General features: G+C 40.4%; 1 protein-coding gene and 1 long non-coding RNA gene across 2 annotated transcripts in view; one reads left to right on the forward strand and one right to left on the reverse strand.

The window, feature by feature from the left end:
• Positions 1 to 11,870, forward strand: part of LOC104150455 (protein limb expression 1) — a 39,769-nt gene extending 27,899 nt beyond the window's left edge. Inside the window, exons 4-6 of the mRNA XM_009684722.2 lie at positions 4,232 to 4,327; positions 8,677 to 8,754; positions 9,467 to 11,870. Of these exons, the coding sequence (XP_009683017.1) occupies positions 4,232 to 4,327; positions 8,677 to 8,754; positions 9,467 to 9,757 (465 nt within the window). The 3' untranslated portion in view covers positions 9,758 to 11,870. The remainder of the gene's footprint in view (positions 1 to 4,231; positions 4,328 to 8,676; positions 8,755 to 9,466) is intronic.
• On the reverse strand, positions 6 to 15,675 carry LOC138064397 (uncharacterized). Its single transcript, XR_011137637.1, has 4 exons — positions 15,025 to 15,675; positions 12,971 to 13,182; positions 1,802 to 2,086; positions 6 to 169 (listed from the first exon to the last, which is right to left on the reverse strand). It is a non-coding gene; the product is annotated as an uncharacterized lncRNA (long non-coding RNA).
• Positions 15,676 to 18,447: the final 2,772 nt, after the last annotated feature.

The raw sequence follows: 18,447 nt of genomic DNA on the forward strand, positions 1-18,447 counted from the left end.
GTGCAAAACACCACTTAAAGAGTTGGGTATCAGCTCAAGATGGTAGATTATGAATCAACTCCTTCAATAGGATTATTAGAACGTATGCAACTCTATCTCCACCGATATTCCAATCAACTCAGAGTTTGCTTGCCTCTTTACTACGTAGGCTGATCTCAGTTCAAAGCATCTGGGGGGGGGGGGGGGGAAGAAATGACGCAAAGATTAGTATGTATGCTTTGTAGGCGAAAACAGAGCTCCAAATTCTCCAAAACACCTTCTCAACACCCTGAAATCTGTAATCTAAATGACTTTGAGCAAGTTATCTTCGTTTACTTTAGCTAAGCTGTTTACTTGTATACTCGCAGAGTAATTTATAGACAATACTGAAATGCTCCAGATTCACACCTGTCCGAAGAGCTGAATCTCTGTAGAACTGACATAGTTAACTTCAGAGTATTACTGAAAAACATGAAAGCCTCTAGAATAACAGTACAGTGCACTCTTCCAGATCTTCAGTTTCTCCATACGTTTCTCTTTAAGGCTTTAATCCATAAGAAGATACTGACTTTGGAAATGAATCAGAGAGAAACTTTGTCATTAAATAACATCAGTGAGCAGAGCACAGCTCACAAAACTGACTCCTGCAGTCTTCACTTGCTGTTCGTTGGTGCAAATGTTCACTGAAGATCAGTTCAGCTCAATTACTCTAAAGGTCTGAGCTAACACTTTACAGGAGAAAATCAAAAATCTGAAGCATCTCCCAAACTGGTGAGAACTAGTTAGCACGTACACTGTTGTACCCTCAGAATCAGGGGAGTAAAGGAAATGGGAGAAACTTGACCCTGAAGAACACGGAGACAAATTTTCAGCTATGTCAGCTGAGGCATCAGCAAAACGTCTCCAGTTCCCTGGGCCTGAGGTTTGGGGGAGAGGGGAGGATAATGGAGCATACATGTTTTTATTTTTAATTTTCTTACATAAAATTTGGGGAATTTTGAGAAACTTTTTAAGCTCATGTGCCATCTTCTTAGATACAATTTGCCACTTCAGAAACGGTCACGCTCCAAACGCCAGTGACTCCTACAGTGTGAACTGCATGCAGCTTACGGGAATACAAATGTAAAATATTAAATCTTGATATGATTGCAGCCTGCCTGTATTTCCTAGGTAGATAAGTCTTATATAAACTGGAAATCATTGTTCTACGTCTAGGTAACACGTTAATCTCCAACAGTCTTCCAATTCAGCTGAGTGAATGGTATTGGAGTTCCTTCCCAACCCTTAAAACTGGGTCTAAGTCTTCAGTTTGCCTAAATTCTAGTTTTAAAATATACTGAACTGCCTTTACAGACCAAGATGTATATCTGAATGCCTTATATTTCTTTGGCAGTTAATTTTTTTTCCTTTTAGCTTATCATACGTAAGCAAAAACTACTTGGGAAACATAATTACATGCCTGTCATTACCTTCAATCATAACTTCAGAGTTATGATTGTATTTACACTAATTCCCATTAACATAGCCTTGTAAAATTCTGCTCGTCCAGAGCTAGTAGATTTTCCTCCAGATGACAAATGAAATTCAAGGTTTTAGTGTTTTTTCACCATTGTTCTAGTAATGATTGCTCAAACCCAATTTTATGTGTAGAACTGTAGTAATTATGACAGTTCCACAAAGCTGTGTTAGTCCTTCAAAGGTGCTTAGATTTGTTTTCTCTAGAGTTAATAACCAGATAAAATATTTACAGTTCAGAACCGTACTATGTGACAAGTATCATCTTACGGTGTAAGTCATCTTATAAATGAAAGTGCTAACTCACCCAAAGGCATATGTCATGGACTGAGGAAGGCTTAATTGAATTCCTCTTACATTTGCAGAACTACTTGCAGGAGTTCTGGTAAGTGTGGAATGCATTTTAAGTAGTTTAGAAATATTACTCCTTCCTTGTATTTTGTGAGATGATCTGTAGTGTTCACCTTTCAAGTAAAAAGCTTTGTACTCCTTCACAAGATATATTGAGAAGGAGGATGTAGAAACAGAGGAGCGTAAGGAGGTCTGGTCTGTATCTGTTCTGCGGATGAAAGAAGGGTTTTCTTCTCCAGCACTGTGAATTTAATACATTTTGGAGGAAAAAAAAAAAAATCCATAAAAGTTAAGAAAAATAGAGCATGATTTATTTGTATGAAATTTAAAGGGAGTTCTGATTCAAGTAATTTATCATTTTTTATGGAAATTTTTGAGGTAAAAGGGTATACACATTGCAGAGTTCTGGTTGGATTTCCTCAGGGATATTTAAAAGCTAGCATAAATATTTCAGCAGCAGTGTGTTAATTCTACAGCATTCAAAAGCTATAAATTTACTGGCAGTTCAGCAGAACCATACTGGGTAGAAATCTGTTCAACTTTGTGAAGTTGCCATTGAACACCGAGGGTTATGCAGAGGAATTTGCTCAAAATTGTCCTGTGTTCTTTTCCTAGGTTCCTCCCAAGAAAGGGAGGGGAGGCAATGAGTTTAAGTGAAATCCAGCCCCCTGCTATACTCGCTAGTTCATGCAGTTTTGGGATACTACTGAAAAAGTAAATGCAAAATTCTGGACCAGGTCATCACACTTGATCAAGACAGTCAGAAGTGCACTTTATAAAACGTGCTCATTACCACAGATACACTTCACGAGACGCAAAACCTGCACAGTCAGCATTTAGGCACTATGGTGATAATCACAGAATCACAGAATCGTTTAGGTTGGAAGGGACCTCTGGAGATCATCTAGTCCAACCTCCCTGCTCGGAGGGAGCAACAGTACTTCAGAGATTAGTAAAGCCTGAAGGCAGGAGAGAGACTCTTCTATCATTAGAGCACTGGGATACTGAAGATCAGCTAAAGGGCAGCAGGGCATTAACAGGGAAATATTTTATACTTCTCAGCCATCAATCTCTCTCAGCTGAATTCAGAAGTGCTCGGGAGCGATGCTGCTCTGACTCATAAGAAAAGCTAAGTATAGCTTCAAAATTCCAGTCCGGTCTTTGTACGCCCACTACAGTCAATTTAAGTTAGAGCTGTAAAAAAACGGGGAGGGTTGTTTTTTTTTTTTTTTTTTTTTTTGACTGAGGAGGGATAAACAAGTCTGGACAGATTAATTTTCCCTTTCTTTCCTCCTCTGCACTCCTTCCACCAACCTTATACTTTCTTCCTGTCTTTACACCTGGCAGAAACTTTTGTCAGAACTCCAGAACGATCAGATACATCGCCTCCGTAATTTTTCTTTTTTGTAGAGAAACTGGAAATCCCAAATTGCCCTTTTTCTCCCATAAGCGTGTGTCTTCTTTAAAATAATGGCATTCTTTTTAGGGGTAGAAAATACCTCTAATCATTCTACAACTACCAAATACTTTCTGGGGCTGACCAGAGACCTCCTCCTGCCTTCTCTGTCATCTCTGATACACCACTGCTGGGATTACACTTTCTTTCTACTCCACCTCCTCTTTTGCTGGGATAGGTGAAAGAAGATCTCTTATTTCCAGTGTGTGCCAGTGCTGAGATACTTCAGAGCATACCTGAATCACAGCAAACACCAAGTTAGAAATGCCTCTCTCAATTCACTGATTCATCTAATGAAACTGAAAAAATAAGTTGAAAAATACGGCTAGATAGAAAAGAGAGCGCTTAGACCATAAGATGAAGGGTACATCAGATAAACCAGCTACAAATATGTCAGAAGGAGCTGCGTGGGGGCCAGCTAAGAGACTCAGGCAAGACTACTCAATGCTTACTGAAATGTAAAAATTAAGAGATGAAAGCATTTTTAGTTTATTCTGTAACTCCTTTCCAGTACAACTGGAAACAACTCATTTCAACAACTCATTAGCAACTCAGCATTCTTATTTGCCATCACTCTAGGAAGACCCACAAACATCGTAAGGCACCACGAAGTTTAAGGCCTCATAAAGATATTGATTTTTTTTAGACCAATATTTAAGGATAAAGAAATCAAAGTTTGTTGGTTGTCATAGCCAATTCACAGTAATCAGATGGTACACAAAAGGTTGGTAAAATGAATAACTGTCAAGGTAGCTGTGACTGCCAAAAACTGACTCCCAAACTCTTTGCTGGGGGGAAAGAAAGCAAGAGAGGGGCATTAAAAATGACTCAGGTTCACAGTACTAGAACATGTTCATAACTGTAAGAAATACCACATATCATAAGCCAACCACTCCCACTCTATTTACATGGTCTTCTTTCTTCCTTAAGGGTAACTTAAAGGACGCCGATGACCCAAGCACTAGTATTGGAGCCTATCACTACATGCTGGAGTCTAACATTGGAAAGACAATGCTGGAATTTCAGGTATAAGGAATAAAGCTCCTGCTTTATTCACTTGTGAATGAAGTAACTTATTTTCATGATTAATGTCTAACAGAAATTGTGGTATTTGAGGAAAGCAGTGAGAATGCTGTGATGATGCAGAATGAGAGGAAACTAGATTACGATCATAAGTGAGTGATTAAAGGCTAACTTCTCAACTCCACAATAATAATAAGTAAAACGGTGACATTGTGTAACCACAGTGTCAGAAAACTGATACAGCTGCTTTCCCTCCTGACTATTTAGACCCGCTCAAACACGCTCTCCACAGCGCTGCACTGAAATGACCATTTGATAAAACAGATTTGCCTCTTTGATTCCAATTCCTAATGAAAAATATCAAGCTAAATCTACATTATTGGAAAAAATACTGCGGAGAATAATCTTACATTGGACTGTTGCATCCTAGAGAGAGTATGACTTCCTGTTCTGGTATTTCAACGAAAGTCTAAAACACGGTACTGAACACAGGTGTATAAATTACCACACAGTATCCAAGGGAATAGGTTTAAGGACAAACATTCTTCTTGTAACGCAGGTCATCCTGGCAGGACGGTGACCACCTCTGGCACTCTGTCAGATTCTTTTCGAAATTTCACTCCAATTGAAAGAAGTTTGAGTCATCCCTTCAGGCAACTGATATATTGAGGCACTAATGAAATCTCCAGGCAGCTGTTTGTTTACAGCTTTCTAAATAACCCAGTCATATTTAAAACCTTCATCCATAAACAACTTTTTCATACAGGTACCAAAATAGACCCACATATTTCTGAGTCAGTTTGCTTTTCTTCCATTTGATGAAGTGTGAATTGGAGTGATGTCACATAAATCTCAAATAGCCTGCAGTATAGCACAGGGTTTCGGTTTTTGTTAATGAGTAACAGAAGTTAACTGGAAGTAGGTGCTATGTTATTGGAAGCATTCTGCTTCGCCTTACTGGCGCAAGCAGCACGTGGCCATCAAATGAGTGGAAAGGGGAAGCAATTTCGGGAACGTAATCCGTGTACTCCTAGAACATGCCCATTTTCAACTGCATGTTTCCAGAGCCTAGGCGTTTTGGCCGAGTTCAGAGCGGTCCCTGATAAGAGTGGCATATGTCTAACATACTAAAAGAAGAGACAGGGATGATGGCATCAGTGAAAAAGCTGTCGTATTTATTCAGTACCATAATTAATGATACTGTATTGGCAATGACAAACTTTCACGATTGCCGCCACGGCCTAAGTTTTGTCCTTTCGGTCCTTGTCTGACCTCATCCCTCTTTCTGAACCCAAGACGCACTTCATCCACGGAAGGAAACCAAAACCCTAGAAATCAGGCGTTGAGAAAGAACACTCTCAAAATGCAGAAACATTTAACAGACCAGGACTCTCAGGCCTGGGGGCAGAGGCATCTGTAAAAGAAAAGACGTTTGCAAATCCATCCCTTAACTGAAATATCCCACTTAAAACTTGAAGACCTTTCCTCTTCACTTTAACAAGTAAACCAAGAGGACTTAGTAGTTAGCTCAGAATCCCTGAAGTACTACCATTACAAATGAGTGAGAAGCCTTCCTGAGGGGAAAGATCGATATCCACTGAAAACCTGTTAAAAGCCAATGGTAAATGAGAACGAAGGTAACAGGTTTTCACACATGGGAAAATCAGAACAGGGACTGAGGGAGTTTATGCTACTTTCTCTGAATTACTGATTTTCCAAGATGATTTTCATCTGTTTCAGGGTCCGGCCCACGTGCTGTTGCAGGAGCAAAAGGAAACATTACAAATTGCAAAGGGAGCAATTGCCAGGCTAAATACTAACTAAGAATCACGAAAATCGTGATTTCCCACTGCATAACCAAAGAGACATTGAAGGGGGAGGGTGGGAACTACTTACACACAGGATATTGCAGATTTCCCTGTGATAAGCTATATATTATCATCTGTTCTTTTGAAATGCAAATGTTAGGGCATTTAATTTAAAAACAAACACAATGTTTGTTGTTTTTTTTCTTTTTAAATACGAATATTGAATGATCAAGAACCAAATGCAAAGGAATGTAGCATGAGACAACAGTGCTTTTGAAGCCCAAGCAAAACCTACCACACTCTTTAGCTTGAAGCCTCCAATCATGTAGCACACCCTTTGGGCTTCCTTCTCTTGTTAGAGATGAGTCACCCCATGGTTTGGGGAGCTTTTGCTTTGGGTTTGTGTGTTGTTTTGGGCTTTTTTGAGGTGAAGGAAGGGGAAAAGCTAAGAGGTATACAACAAGTGGTGGATACAGGTCAGATATTGGGTTACTAACTACTTCAGTCACAACATTTCTGGTACAAAATCTTTACCTGTGATAAAAGGAAGTTCTTAAGGTGACACCTCATCCTCATTTCATCCACTGATCTATTAGGATACATACTGTGAGTGGAGTACTGCTGTATACATACCACAGAAGAGGGCTGTACTATCTGTTAGGGCTAGTAAGCACGTTGCAGAATCTCACCATTTCAGGCAGCAAACAGAATTACTCAGTGCAAGTTCTTACTCTCCTTAGCAGGCCACTTGATCCATCTCCTATATTTTGCCATCTAAAGGAGAAAGAATTCATTGTATTGCACATGCGGTCTCCCTCACAAGCTGAAAAGAGTAAGGCAGCCAAGCTGATGACAAAGCTTACCAGCTAAAGGTTCATGAAAAGAACGGGAACTGAGGAATCTAGTTTAACACCTGGACAAGCAAACTAGTTCTTACAATATGAGTAAAGGCCTATGTTTTTTATGCAATGCAATAGAGATCATTTTCTCAGATGCCTCAGGGAATCCCTCTGACCTCTGCTTTGCCAAAAGATTCCCAATACGCTCAACAGCAACGTGCTAGATGCAAGAAAACAGCTGCAGGCCAACGTTTTGGGTCAAAAAAGAACAGCAAACGGACCTGAGATGAGAGAGGCTAAGATTCAGTCTTTATTCTGCCCACTTTGGAGCAAGGGTTTGAACTGCATCGCCGACTACAAAAATCCCTGTGGCCCACTGGATTAGTCTTTATCTTTCTCTCTTTCACTCTCTACAATTCAAAGAGTAAAAGTTACGGGCCCTCTGACAGTCAGACACCGACTCTATAGCTTAATAGCTGGACAGGTGTGGATTTAACAGGGCCTGAGTAGGTAGCAGTCCGGTTTAGCACAGGTGTATACAGCTTCAGAGGCTCTATGCCTCTCCTCTCCAGCTCTCCCCACTTGCCATTAGCATCCATCCAAAACCTCCACAGGACCTCGGCATCATGCAAACAGGATGATTTTAGAAACATTTCCATTTTAGAACAGGAAAACTCTAGAAGTCCAAAATGTTGCAGGATGAGAACAAATTTCCATCTCAGCTGCACTTGGAGGTATTCCAAATGTAATAAACATCCAGACAAGGATCTAGTTCAGTGCAAAATGCACAGCGTCACGTAAAGGTATCTACTGACCCATTAAAATGCATCAACCACATTTCAGTTGAACCAGTTGATCATCTTGTGTTCCACAGAAGTCCTAACTACTTAGAGAAGATAACCTGACAGCTTCAGCTGCATTTAAATAAAACCAAATACCTTGATAATCGGTAATAATTTTGCTTATGGCCACTGGATACCTGCCCCAAAACTAACATCCTATTAGAGGAATGGTCTGTGAGATAGCAGCCATCAATATGTGGATCCATTTGTGTGTGTAAAGATAGTTACCTAACTTAGCGGATGACTTTCTTTTTGTGACTATTGCCCTACACAATTCAAAGTTTTGAAATTACCAAAACCGATATAGTAATGATTTGGGGCAAGGATTTCAGATTAATTTCAGATTATCATCGCTAGTGGACCAAACCCAGTTTTTGTGCTACGCAGATTTCTCACTGAAGGATAGAAAGCAAGTAATTTAAACTCTGCCATACTAGCAATATGCAGAAAGACAGAAAAAATATTCAGCCTGGTCACTAAGAGTTTGCAAGTGTTTCGGACGTTAGCGTCGCGTTCTCGGAGAGCTCTAATACCCGATCACTGTGACTGCAGATAAGGTTGCAATGGCCATCTAATGGCCAATAAAGGCTTCTTTACAAATCAATCTTAAACTTCTATCATTGAGAATATGACTATTTATTCAGTAGTCACGCATTTTCTATTTGCTTTGAAAGGGGAAATACTAGCTTCCAGCCGGCTGGCCATATGCCTTTCATTATACCTCTTAATGTGATTAGGATCAATTTTGTTTCTTTATGTCATCACCTTTAAACACCAAATCTGCCCTGTATTTTTTTCCTTTAAGAGCAAAGGTGTGGTTTTTGAAGATTTCGATCGGTAACCAGCATGCTCTGATTTTTCAGGAGCTGATGATCATCTTTCAGCTTTTGCACTGGAATGGGAGCCTTAAAGCCCTACGTGAAACAAAGTGTTCCCGGCAGGTAAGACACCACATCAAAAACTTGGCGGTGCGTGTGAGTGGTTAACTGCCTGGGGTTAAAATACTCCAAGAATTTTTTGGAAGTTCTGAATGAATTTGGTCTTCTTTTAATTGATACTGGACTTTGGATAAAGCTAAGTTTTGAAACAGATTTATGTTTTCTGCATTTATCTCTTGCTATCATCGCAGGAGGCCCAGACTATTCCTCAATTCTATCTACCAAGACACAAGCAGAAAATTCACTTGAGCAAAACTGTAGCCACAGCATTTTTGCCTTCCGGTTTTGTGAAAACATTTGGAAATGTACTAGGTTGAACAATTTCAAGATATTTTAACTTCTTAAATTAGGCTATGTGCTGTATTACATTCCACAGATAATTTATGCATTCTCAGTTGTTCAGAGGGAAGAAAATCACTTTCAGCATTTAAATTATTGCTTCTCTTAAAGAGAAATCTTCATAGGCAGAAGATGTATTTAATTATAGCTTAACCTTGTAAACCTCTTATAAAGCAATTCAGTATCGGACGGGCATTTAATCCCCTTTCAGTGGGCAGTGTTTGAAAGACATACAGAATGTTATGGCAGGGTTGTTCAGTAATTTTTGCTCAGAGCGGAACGGTTCTGCCAGCAGCTGTTTAGTAAAATACAAAGCAAAGGCAAAACAGCGTACGTTACTAACTTCTATGTCTGTTGTCACTTTCCCGAATAATAGGAAGTAATTTCCTACTACTCCCAGTATTCCTTAGATGGAAGGATGAGAAGTCACATGGCCCTCGACTGGATTATGAAGGAGCAAGAATCTCCAGGAATTATTTCTCAAGAGCTGCAAGTGGCGCTTAGAGAACTGGAGGAAGCCAGGAAAGCTGGGCAGGAATTGAGGTTTTACAAAGAAAAGAAAGAAATATTGAGCTTAGCACTGAGTCAGATCTACAGTGATCAAGTTACCTCTTCCTCACAGGATGATCAAATGAGCTTGGCCCTGCGTGGCTACCACAAACCTTGAAGAAGGTGTTTGACATTGAACTATAACATGCATATTTTTCTCTGTTGAAAAGACCACATGCATAACTTGGTAACATTCTTTTCACTGGCTGTTTTAATTTCGGTATCTAGAAGCACTGACATCTTTTTTATTTTTTTTTTTTCAACTTTTCATTTTAATGGAGAGAAACTCTTCGGGTCAATGAAGTACTGATACTATGCTATACATAAATCTTAAAGGCAAACAAACTGCAGAAAACTTTCATGGTCATCTGGAGATTGAAGTGTTGTTCTGCACAAAGACTGTGCACATTTTCCTTGACAAAAATGTAAAAGCTATAATCAAAAACCTACAGACTATTAGCAGTAAAAGATAAAACATTAGGCACTGGTATCTTTTTACTCCCAAACTCCTTCACAGCACCTATGCTTCCTCCTGGCAGTGCTAGCAGGTGCTATGGCTGAAATTCATTTAGTCTGTTTATTCAAGGGCAGGAATAGTCTTCTAAGCAAAAAAGCTGCACCACGCAATTAGTGTTCCAGGTTTCACCTGTTTCAATCTCTGCTGAAGTCAAACAAGACATTGTGAAGTTTTAAGGGCATAAATTAGGAAAATTATTAGATGGACTGTGTTCTGCCTAGTACGAATAACAGATGCCATGTGGTAATAGCTTCTTTTATGACTTTGGAAAACTGCCACGCTCTGATTCTGCTGTCAAGCAAGATCTCTCACCAGGAGAGTTTCTCTTTTTCTTCCCTTTCAGAGAACAGTGATTCACATGCACTGAAGCAAATAGCTACTGAGCTTTAAGATCTTCCCTTCCCCCACCCCGTCAGTCCAATTCTTCTGCCAGAAGTTACCACCCCAGGAGCAGAGTCAGCAGCATGTGCCTGTATGAGGCGCACACATACGCTTGTCAGCCTGCTATTTTAGCTGCTGATGAAGGCAAACATGTGCTAAGTAAGAAGCCAGACAATGAACGTGGACACATTTCCTCCTGATTCTTCTGCTCTGTAGTAGCTTCTGCAAGAAGAACGGAGACCTGGCAGAGCTGTAGTTTAAATCATCTCAGTGACCTCAGCAGTAATTCCTAACATCATTAAAATATACCTTCAAACGTCATGAATTTCAGCATAAAAGAGAGAGACTTCAGACAGAGGAGGAAGAGGTGAAGAGAGTTCATTTTAGTCTCTAGCACAAGTATGGGCCCAGCTATGTCACTATTCTGAAATAAAGAGACATGGGAACCGGTCAGCAGGAATGATCCTGCTGCAAAATCATCCACACCACTGGTAATTGCAGCCCACTGCTGTGGGACGCAGCCTCACTCCAGAGAGAGATAGCTGAGCTCTCTGATGAAGGATGTGTGATGCTTGGCCAGGGTTCAGGCTTCGCAGAGAGGGAGAGCCAAGTCACCCTTAGAGTACTGTAGCCCACCTACAGTAACCGCAGCTGGGGGGGGGAAAAAAAAAAAAAAGGCAGAGGGAGCACACAGTTTTGGCAATTTTTGGAGGTTTATTTTTGAAAGAGCCACTTCACTTGGCAGACAAACAACCACTACTGTTTTCGTTGGTGGTGGTGCTGGCCTATTGAACATGGAGCTTCCACAGAAGGAAAGAAAAGAAAGCAGCCTTTTCAGTAACCTGATAGTGGCATGGACTTGAAGAGTTTGGGATTCTTTACTTATTTCATCCCACTGAGGAAGGCGCTCAGTTTATTGGCAGGAATCAAATATAGAAGGCGTCCCAAGAACAGAAATTCCTCTTAAACATTGTTATTTTGGATGAAAAATGGGTGTAAAAAAGGTGGGATCTTGACCTGCATACCAGAAAATACAAAATTCTGATTTTTTTTTTCCTAACTTTTAAAACTTTGCTTGGGTCACTGTAAAATGCCCTTTGTTCAGGACATTTCAAATATATAACAACAAAATGAAAATAATTTTTATACACCACCAAGAAGTTGTATATACTTCCCTGTGCATTTATGCTGAGTAATTTAGGTAGGGGGTTGACTCCCGTCAATGCGGTATCTAAAATATTTAAAATAGCAGACGATAGAGAACTAGAATAACTTGGATTGCTTTGATTTTTTGGTTTGTTGATGAGATGCAGAAATAAACAAGTCTTACCACAATGGACCAACTGATACTTATTTCAGTGTTCACACTTTACTTTTCCTGTTAGCTACTTCCACTGCAAGGATTTACACAGCTATCAAACCTGGAAAGCATAGACAAACTAAATAGAGGCCAAATCCTAGACCTCCATGAATTCTTTAGGCTAAGGAGAAACTACCTTTGGCCGGACTCAGCGCTTCATTTCGTGCCAACGAGGACTGTCCTCCTTCGCCTTTCCATTCTCTTCTCTCCCCACTCCTGTCCCTCTCCATCACATTTCTACCTTATGGCCTGGGTCTGGTCAGCACTGACTACGTTCAGACACCCAGGAGCACATAAGTCTTTCTGGGCTGCGCGCGCTCCAAGCTGCTCCTCCTATTGTTAGAGGTAACTTTGCAGGCGCTGCCATTCCAGCAAAACGCCTAAGCGCTTTCTGATGGGAATTTCGTATTCTATCTCTAACAGCCTACACTGTGCCAGTACACAAACCGTCTATTGTTACAAGTTGAAACCCGCTATTGCCTATTTGGAGCACAGACAGCGTCTGCTTACATCATTTATTTCCTCAGTACATTTCAAGCTTTACTTTGATCTTACACTCAGGAGATACAGACCTGTCTAAGTTCTGGAAGGGATGTATTGAGCGACAGTCTATTGGACACCCTCCCAATATTTACATACCACAACACAGTGGTTTGCCAAACGTTAGGTAGATATATAGTCATCTTACTGTGCAACCACATTGTTCTTTCAGTGGGACGCCTAAGTAAACGATGCTTCAACATTTTATAGAATTCAATTCCTGCTCAAGGGAGCTGGGAAGTAAAGGCTACTCTAGTGTGTCAAAAGAGGCCTATGAAATGTTGCCCTCTCTGCTCTTCTGCCTGAACTCTTGAGCTACCTGAGGACAGAACAGTAAGTACGTCTTTCAGCTTTTTCCATCACAGAGGGATAAAGTTGTAGCGGGAGATTTGACTCCATGAACACAGTGAATTGCGTCCAGTTAATTCAGAAGCGATGACAACAGTTGTTTGCTACATAAATTGGTAGACAGAGAAAACAAGAACCCCTTGACCCGAGATGCTCACTCCTATCAGAAGTCTTGTATCATTTACCTCGACAAAATCAGTAGCGAAGGTTCTGCCAGAACGTATAATCAGAGATGGTATTTTACCAGATGTTTGTGAAAGCCCAGGCCTCTTTTGTCTTCACAGCATGAAAGAGAGGCTTAAGGAAGCTCTGCTTTGCCACCTGAGCAACTTCATCCCAGGCACTGCTGCTCTTGCACACAGTAAAACTTGGATTTGCAGGATCCAAGACAAGTGGCCTTAGAGGGGAAAATAAAGAAAATTAGGGTAAATATTATTACTCAGGGTGAGATGACGCAATTTACCGCATCTTAAAGCTTAGCTCTGGTTTCAGTATACCTCAGTCAGACCAATACCGACAGTAAACGGTAACTTCTGCGGCAGAACGAAAAACGGCCAAACTTCAGAATGCGTTAGACATGACCTTTGGAAACAGAGGTTTTTCTACCTCTACTGAGAAAGAAGTTCATTAGTGTCATCCACAACTCTCCCTCTTCCTAAGGGAAACAGCCCACAAGACTGATGATCTCACCTCAATGAAACCAAAACTCAGAGAGAATCTGACAATACACTGAATCACAAAACCTGGAGCAGAGGATATCTTCATTTTCCACGTCCTTCTGGTTTTAGAATCATTTGTTTCTTTCTAGTCATGATATTTCCTAATCTAAAGGAATAGATGAATGAAAAAAGGTAAGTAACTCATCAGTACTCCTATCCTCTTTGTATATACGTGCTGTAATAATCTCTAACTTATAGCAGAGCTTTAGGGTGATATAGTAAACGAGATTTTTCCACCTTGCATCAAAGTACCCTGGTGGCAAAAAATAAGACATTGGCTTTTGCTGTATCGTGCACATACAATTTTAGCTCTCCCCTCAATACATATGTATTATGTTCATTTGCGGCTTCTCTATGACTTGGATTGCCAGCACGATACTTCTTGCAAGTCACAGGTAGGACATAGTAAATTATACCTTTTAAATAGATAATACAGATGCAAAAAACAGGATTTTTTTTCCTGTAAGCAGGAGAGCATCTGGGTTCACAGCACACTTTTACGACAGCTATAAAAAGTTGCTGTGCTGATGGAAAAAAAAAGCATGTACGTTAGAGGAATGTTGACAATACTACTGAAACACCAGCCTCAGAGAAATAAGAGCTCTGCATATTAAGAGGTCAAAAATATATGGAATCATTGTTGCCATAATAGCAGTACAGATATTAAAACCTGTTACAAGATGTTGCGCAACAATGTGCTAGTCAGGATAAGGGAAGAGGGTTTAAACGAGTAATAAATGAGTTAACTCACATATTGTTCCAATTATTCATACAGCTGGAAAAAACTAGCTATCCTCCTCAAGGACTAGGAATTCACTGTGGAAGACAGGATACGATATACAGCTGTATTACACATCTATATCTACCTCTCTACCTACCTTTACCTCTCTATGTTGTAGGTACAACACAGGGACGTGCAAACAGAGTTTCACACATTTGTGATTCTCAGCTGAATGTAACTTGCCTACAAATCATTGCAACAACACTTTACAGTGTATTCCGCAACAGGTCTCCTGAGGTATGCAAGTTTTCTGCAAACGGAGGCACAGAAGAATGAGATTCCCCCCTGCAAACTTCAGAATACCCAGCCACCCTCCTCCACCTTCTGGCAGTCTCCTTTGTGATGAGGTTTTTCCACTAGTTGGTAAGATAGGTGGAAAGACTGTTCTTGTTTCGTTCACTTGCTGATCAACTAGCACAGTTTCAGAATACTTGCCCTTTAAATGGGCAAGTGCTTCGTGCTTTACGTGCACTAAGATGAAATTAGTCTTCGAAAGAAGCATCTGCGTGCAGATGCTTAACACAACAAGAATGTTCTTGATGACAATCTTTGGAGGGAACTTCCTGCCCTTTTTTCAAAAGGACGTGGTTCATGTCTTAATGGAAATTTGTTTTCTTTCTTCACGTTATACCATTTTTTTTCACCTCAAGATCCAAAGAAGGGAGAAAGTATAACCCCACTGTGTGCATCCGTGCTCTTATTATGAATCTGCTTGCGAAAGAGACTGTCACACTGTTACCTGGGTTGCTTCTCAATCACTTTTCTGAATATGGTACAGCTGAATCAGTAACGTCTGTGCCAAATGATGCATATTTCAGAATATCTAGCCAGAAATTTCAGAACAGCGCTCATCCCCTGCAAAAAAATAAAAATACAGCTTTCCCAGCCAGCTGCCAGATGTTGACTGTGACGAGCTCCACAGCATAACAAGGAAGCCTGCGAAACCTAAATATACAGAATACTGACTTAGCTCACTACAAAGTGAACACAGGAAATTCTTACAAACAGCATGCAAGAAAAATAAACAGTAAGTAGCAGGAAAAAGTTAGCTTCGTTCTTTCATGCTGATATTAGCCATTGCAAGCATTATTCCAGTCATCCCTTGATGTTAAACTGAAATAACAATGATGTTATTTTATTCTGCACAACAGAGAAAAACCTGCCTGCAGTAGAGACCCAGACAGGCACGTGCTGGCAAAACTGTTACTGTAGGCATCACATCATATAATCATAAAGCAGTCAAGTTCCGTTTTCAAACGTGTTAAGTTTTGCCCTCAACTCCTCTACTGCTTTACAAGGTGATCGGAAACCTCACCTCCAGAGCACAAACGTGATAAGTCAGACACACGATATAACTTACTATGTGGAAAAAAAAAACTCCTGATGTTCTCCAGTGCAACTTCTCCGGGTTCCAGAAACTACCAATGGAACCGGCTGGGAATGTGACAATGACTTACTTTCTTCTTTGGAAAATACTACTTAGCTCCAAAAAGAGAAGGAAGGCCGCAAAGTCTGGGTGCTTCACCCAGTACAGGATTACAAGTCACTGCTAACAGATGCGGTCAAAATTGCCTTGACACCCGCTGCCCGCAACATCAATGAACACTGGGGCTATGAATTGTTTTAGTCAAGGGGAAAAAAAGAGGCATCACTTTCTGCACCACTAAATATTTAACTATTTCTACAAAGCTGAACTGTTCATAAAGAAGAAACTGATTTCTGCAAAAGATTCCAGGGGTTAGGATTCCCTTGGGGTGTGGAAAATGAAAATTTCAGCACACCTTATAATGCGTCAGCCTCTCATTTCGGAGGTGGATAGTCTAATCCTTGCGCTACTATTTGTGACTAGACAAAGCAAGAGAACTTGAAACCAACAGTTTGTATCTGAATCACCTCATTTTCCCAAGAGAATGTGAATTCAGATTGAAATTTGCATTGCAAGTCTATGCGGTGGGGAGGCGGGTAGAACCCCCAGTATTTAAAGAATACAGGCTGGAAGAGGTCCAGAGAGGACAGCTAAATTCTGCCCCTAGACAAACTAAACTGTGTGTAAAGCATCCTGACAGATTCCACAGCTTTCTAGACAATATATACCGAAATATAACTCTCCTTACATCCTTTCCCCCAACATCTCAACCTTTTTGCAATTTCAGCCTGTTACTTCTCATCCTATGCAGATGTAGAAGAGAGCTATTCCCTTCTTCTAGCATATTTCAAAACTGTTATCACATCTCTCCACTTGGTCCTCACCAGATGTCACAAAATCAGTTCCCTCACTCTTTCCTTGCAAGCCTCTGATCGTTCTTGTTATTCCAAGGAACACAAAGACTCATCGAGCGGGGCAGCACAAACTGAACAGAGTACTCCGGCTGAAGCCTTACCACTACAGTATACAGGATACATATCTTCTGTGTCTAACCCACAACACTTTACACATCCCAGCCTGAAGCTTGCGAGGACAGAGCTTGTACCAGGATGACGTGCTTCACTTTTATTCAGTTTGGGATCCGCTGTCTGTGCTGAACTATTGCCTCTAAATAGCACAAAGCAGCCGTGAACGCCTATTTTTAACACCGCTACAGACAGCTGAGAGAGGAAAAGGAGGAAAGAAAAGATGCATTTCCTCCACGCTGTGCATTATAAGTTATTTCCTAAGTCAATACTATCCAGTGCCCTTCCCAAATAAGGAACCACGTTCATTGGTGAATGAAGGATAACAGATAAACCCTCTTTCACTTGATATAGCTGCAATGCACCATGCACTACAGATATCTTCACAGGATCTGCATCATTATTATATACTCATTCTACAAGTAGTGTTGCACGATTTGCACATGATCACATAGGAAGATTAGAATAGCCATAAAAATAGAACGCAGACCTCCCAGGTGCAACTGACGCATTTCAAAATCCTCCCGACTTGCAGGATGCACACAGTCCTCTCTAACTACCTTAATGTTTCTGAGTAATAATTAAAAAGTTACTTATTTGAAAAGCCTGGCTTATTCAGCTGTATTTGCTATACACTTCTATTCATACTCTATTTCACTGTAAGGCTTTGGAGAAGCTATCCAGAACCTCCACTGTCACAGAATTGTTAATTCTGGCCTCAGAGAAAAGGGATGCTCAGTCCAAAACACCACTAAATAACTAACTGTAATAACCAACTTTGTCAAGCCTAAATGTTAATGGCACCAACACAGCTGTGCAGTACTTTCTCCACTTCTCCCCCAACTCCTCTCAGTGGGGGACACTATAATCGTATCACATTCTCGTCTAGATGTAAAACAGCCATGAAGATGTAGCATGGAAATATGATACAAGCACGTACTGCACTTGCGTAAAATCCATGGCACAAAACTCACCATTGTAAACTTTAACACAGGAAAGTCAAAAGCTAGAGAGAAACCCTAGAGAGACAGTCAGCTGTTAACGACACATGTTGTTCTGTTGGTTTATCAAAAAAAGTCCCCCGCCAGCGCTTAACCAAACAAATCGGGGCCCTTCACTCTCACTGGGGATGCCTTGACAAACTCACTCCGGTACTGCAGCAGGGACATGCTGTACAGCTGCATTTTAAGTGTCATCACAGAGGCAGACCTCACAGCAAAAACGCTGCTTTAAACCTGTTAACAACAACAGAGATAAGACAGCAGCCATTGCTTCTTCCTTCTTTTTTTACTCCAGTATTACAAAAAACGAAGCTTCAGAAGAACTGTACAATACGTTTAAATGCCAAAAGTAAAAAGAGAACTTCCCCAAAATTGAAATCACTGCAGATGTGACGTAATAAATACAAAAGTCTAAAAAATCCAGTAATGTCATTAGACAAATACAGTACCTAAATACTTTTATTTTTCTATACATGATTACTATGCAAAGGCCACTTTGTCCACACAAAATACTTTAAGACTGTCTCCTTCAGGTCGTATTGATTCTGCACTTTGAACATACAGGATTTAACCCATGTTTCCAAGTTACAAACATGAATGATCTGACAATACTATTTTACACCTCAGTCCACAACCACTAGCAAGAAATCTTTTTTAATATGTGCCCATAAACACTAATGTGACACACACAATTTTAACTGCATGAACACACACTACAGAAACTGTGCTGTTTCCACTTGCCTACTAGGGAGTACAGAAGCCTAAGATTC

The sequence above is a fragment of the Struthio camelus genome, chromosome Z, assembly GCF_040807025.1.
Source record: "Struthio camelus isolate bStrCam1 chromosome Z, bStrCam1.hap1, whole genome shotgun sequence".
In the NCBI taxonomy this organism is placed as follows: Eukaryota; Metazoa; Chordata; class Aves; order Struthioniformes; family Struthionidae; genus Struthio; species Struthio camelus.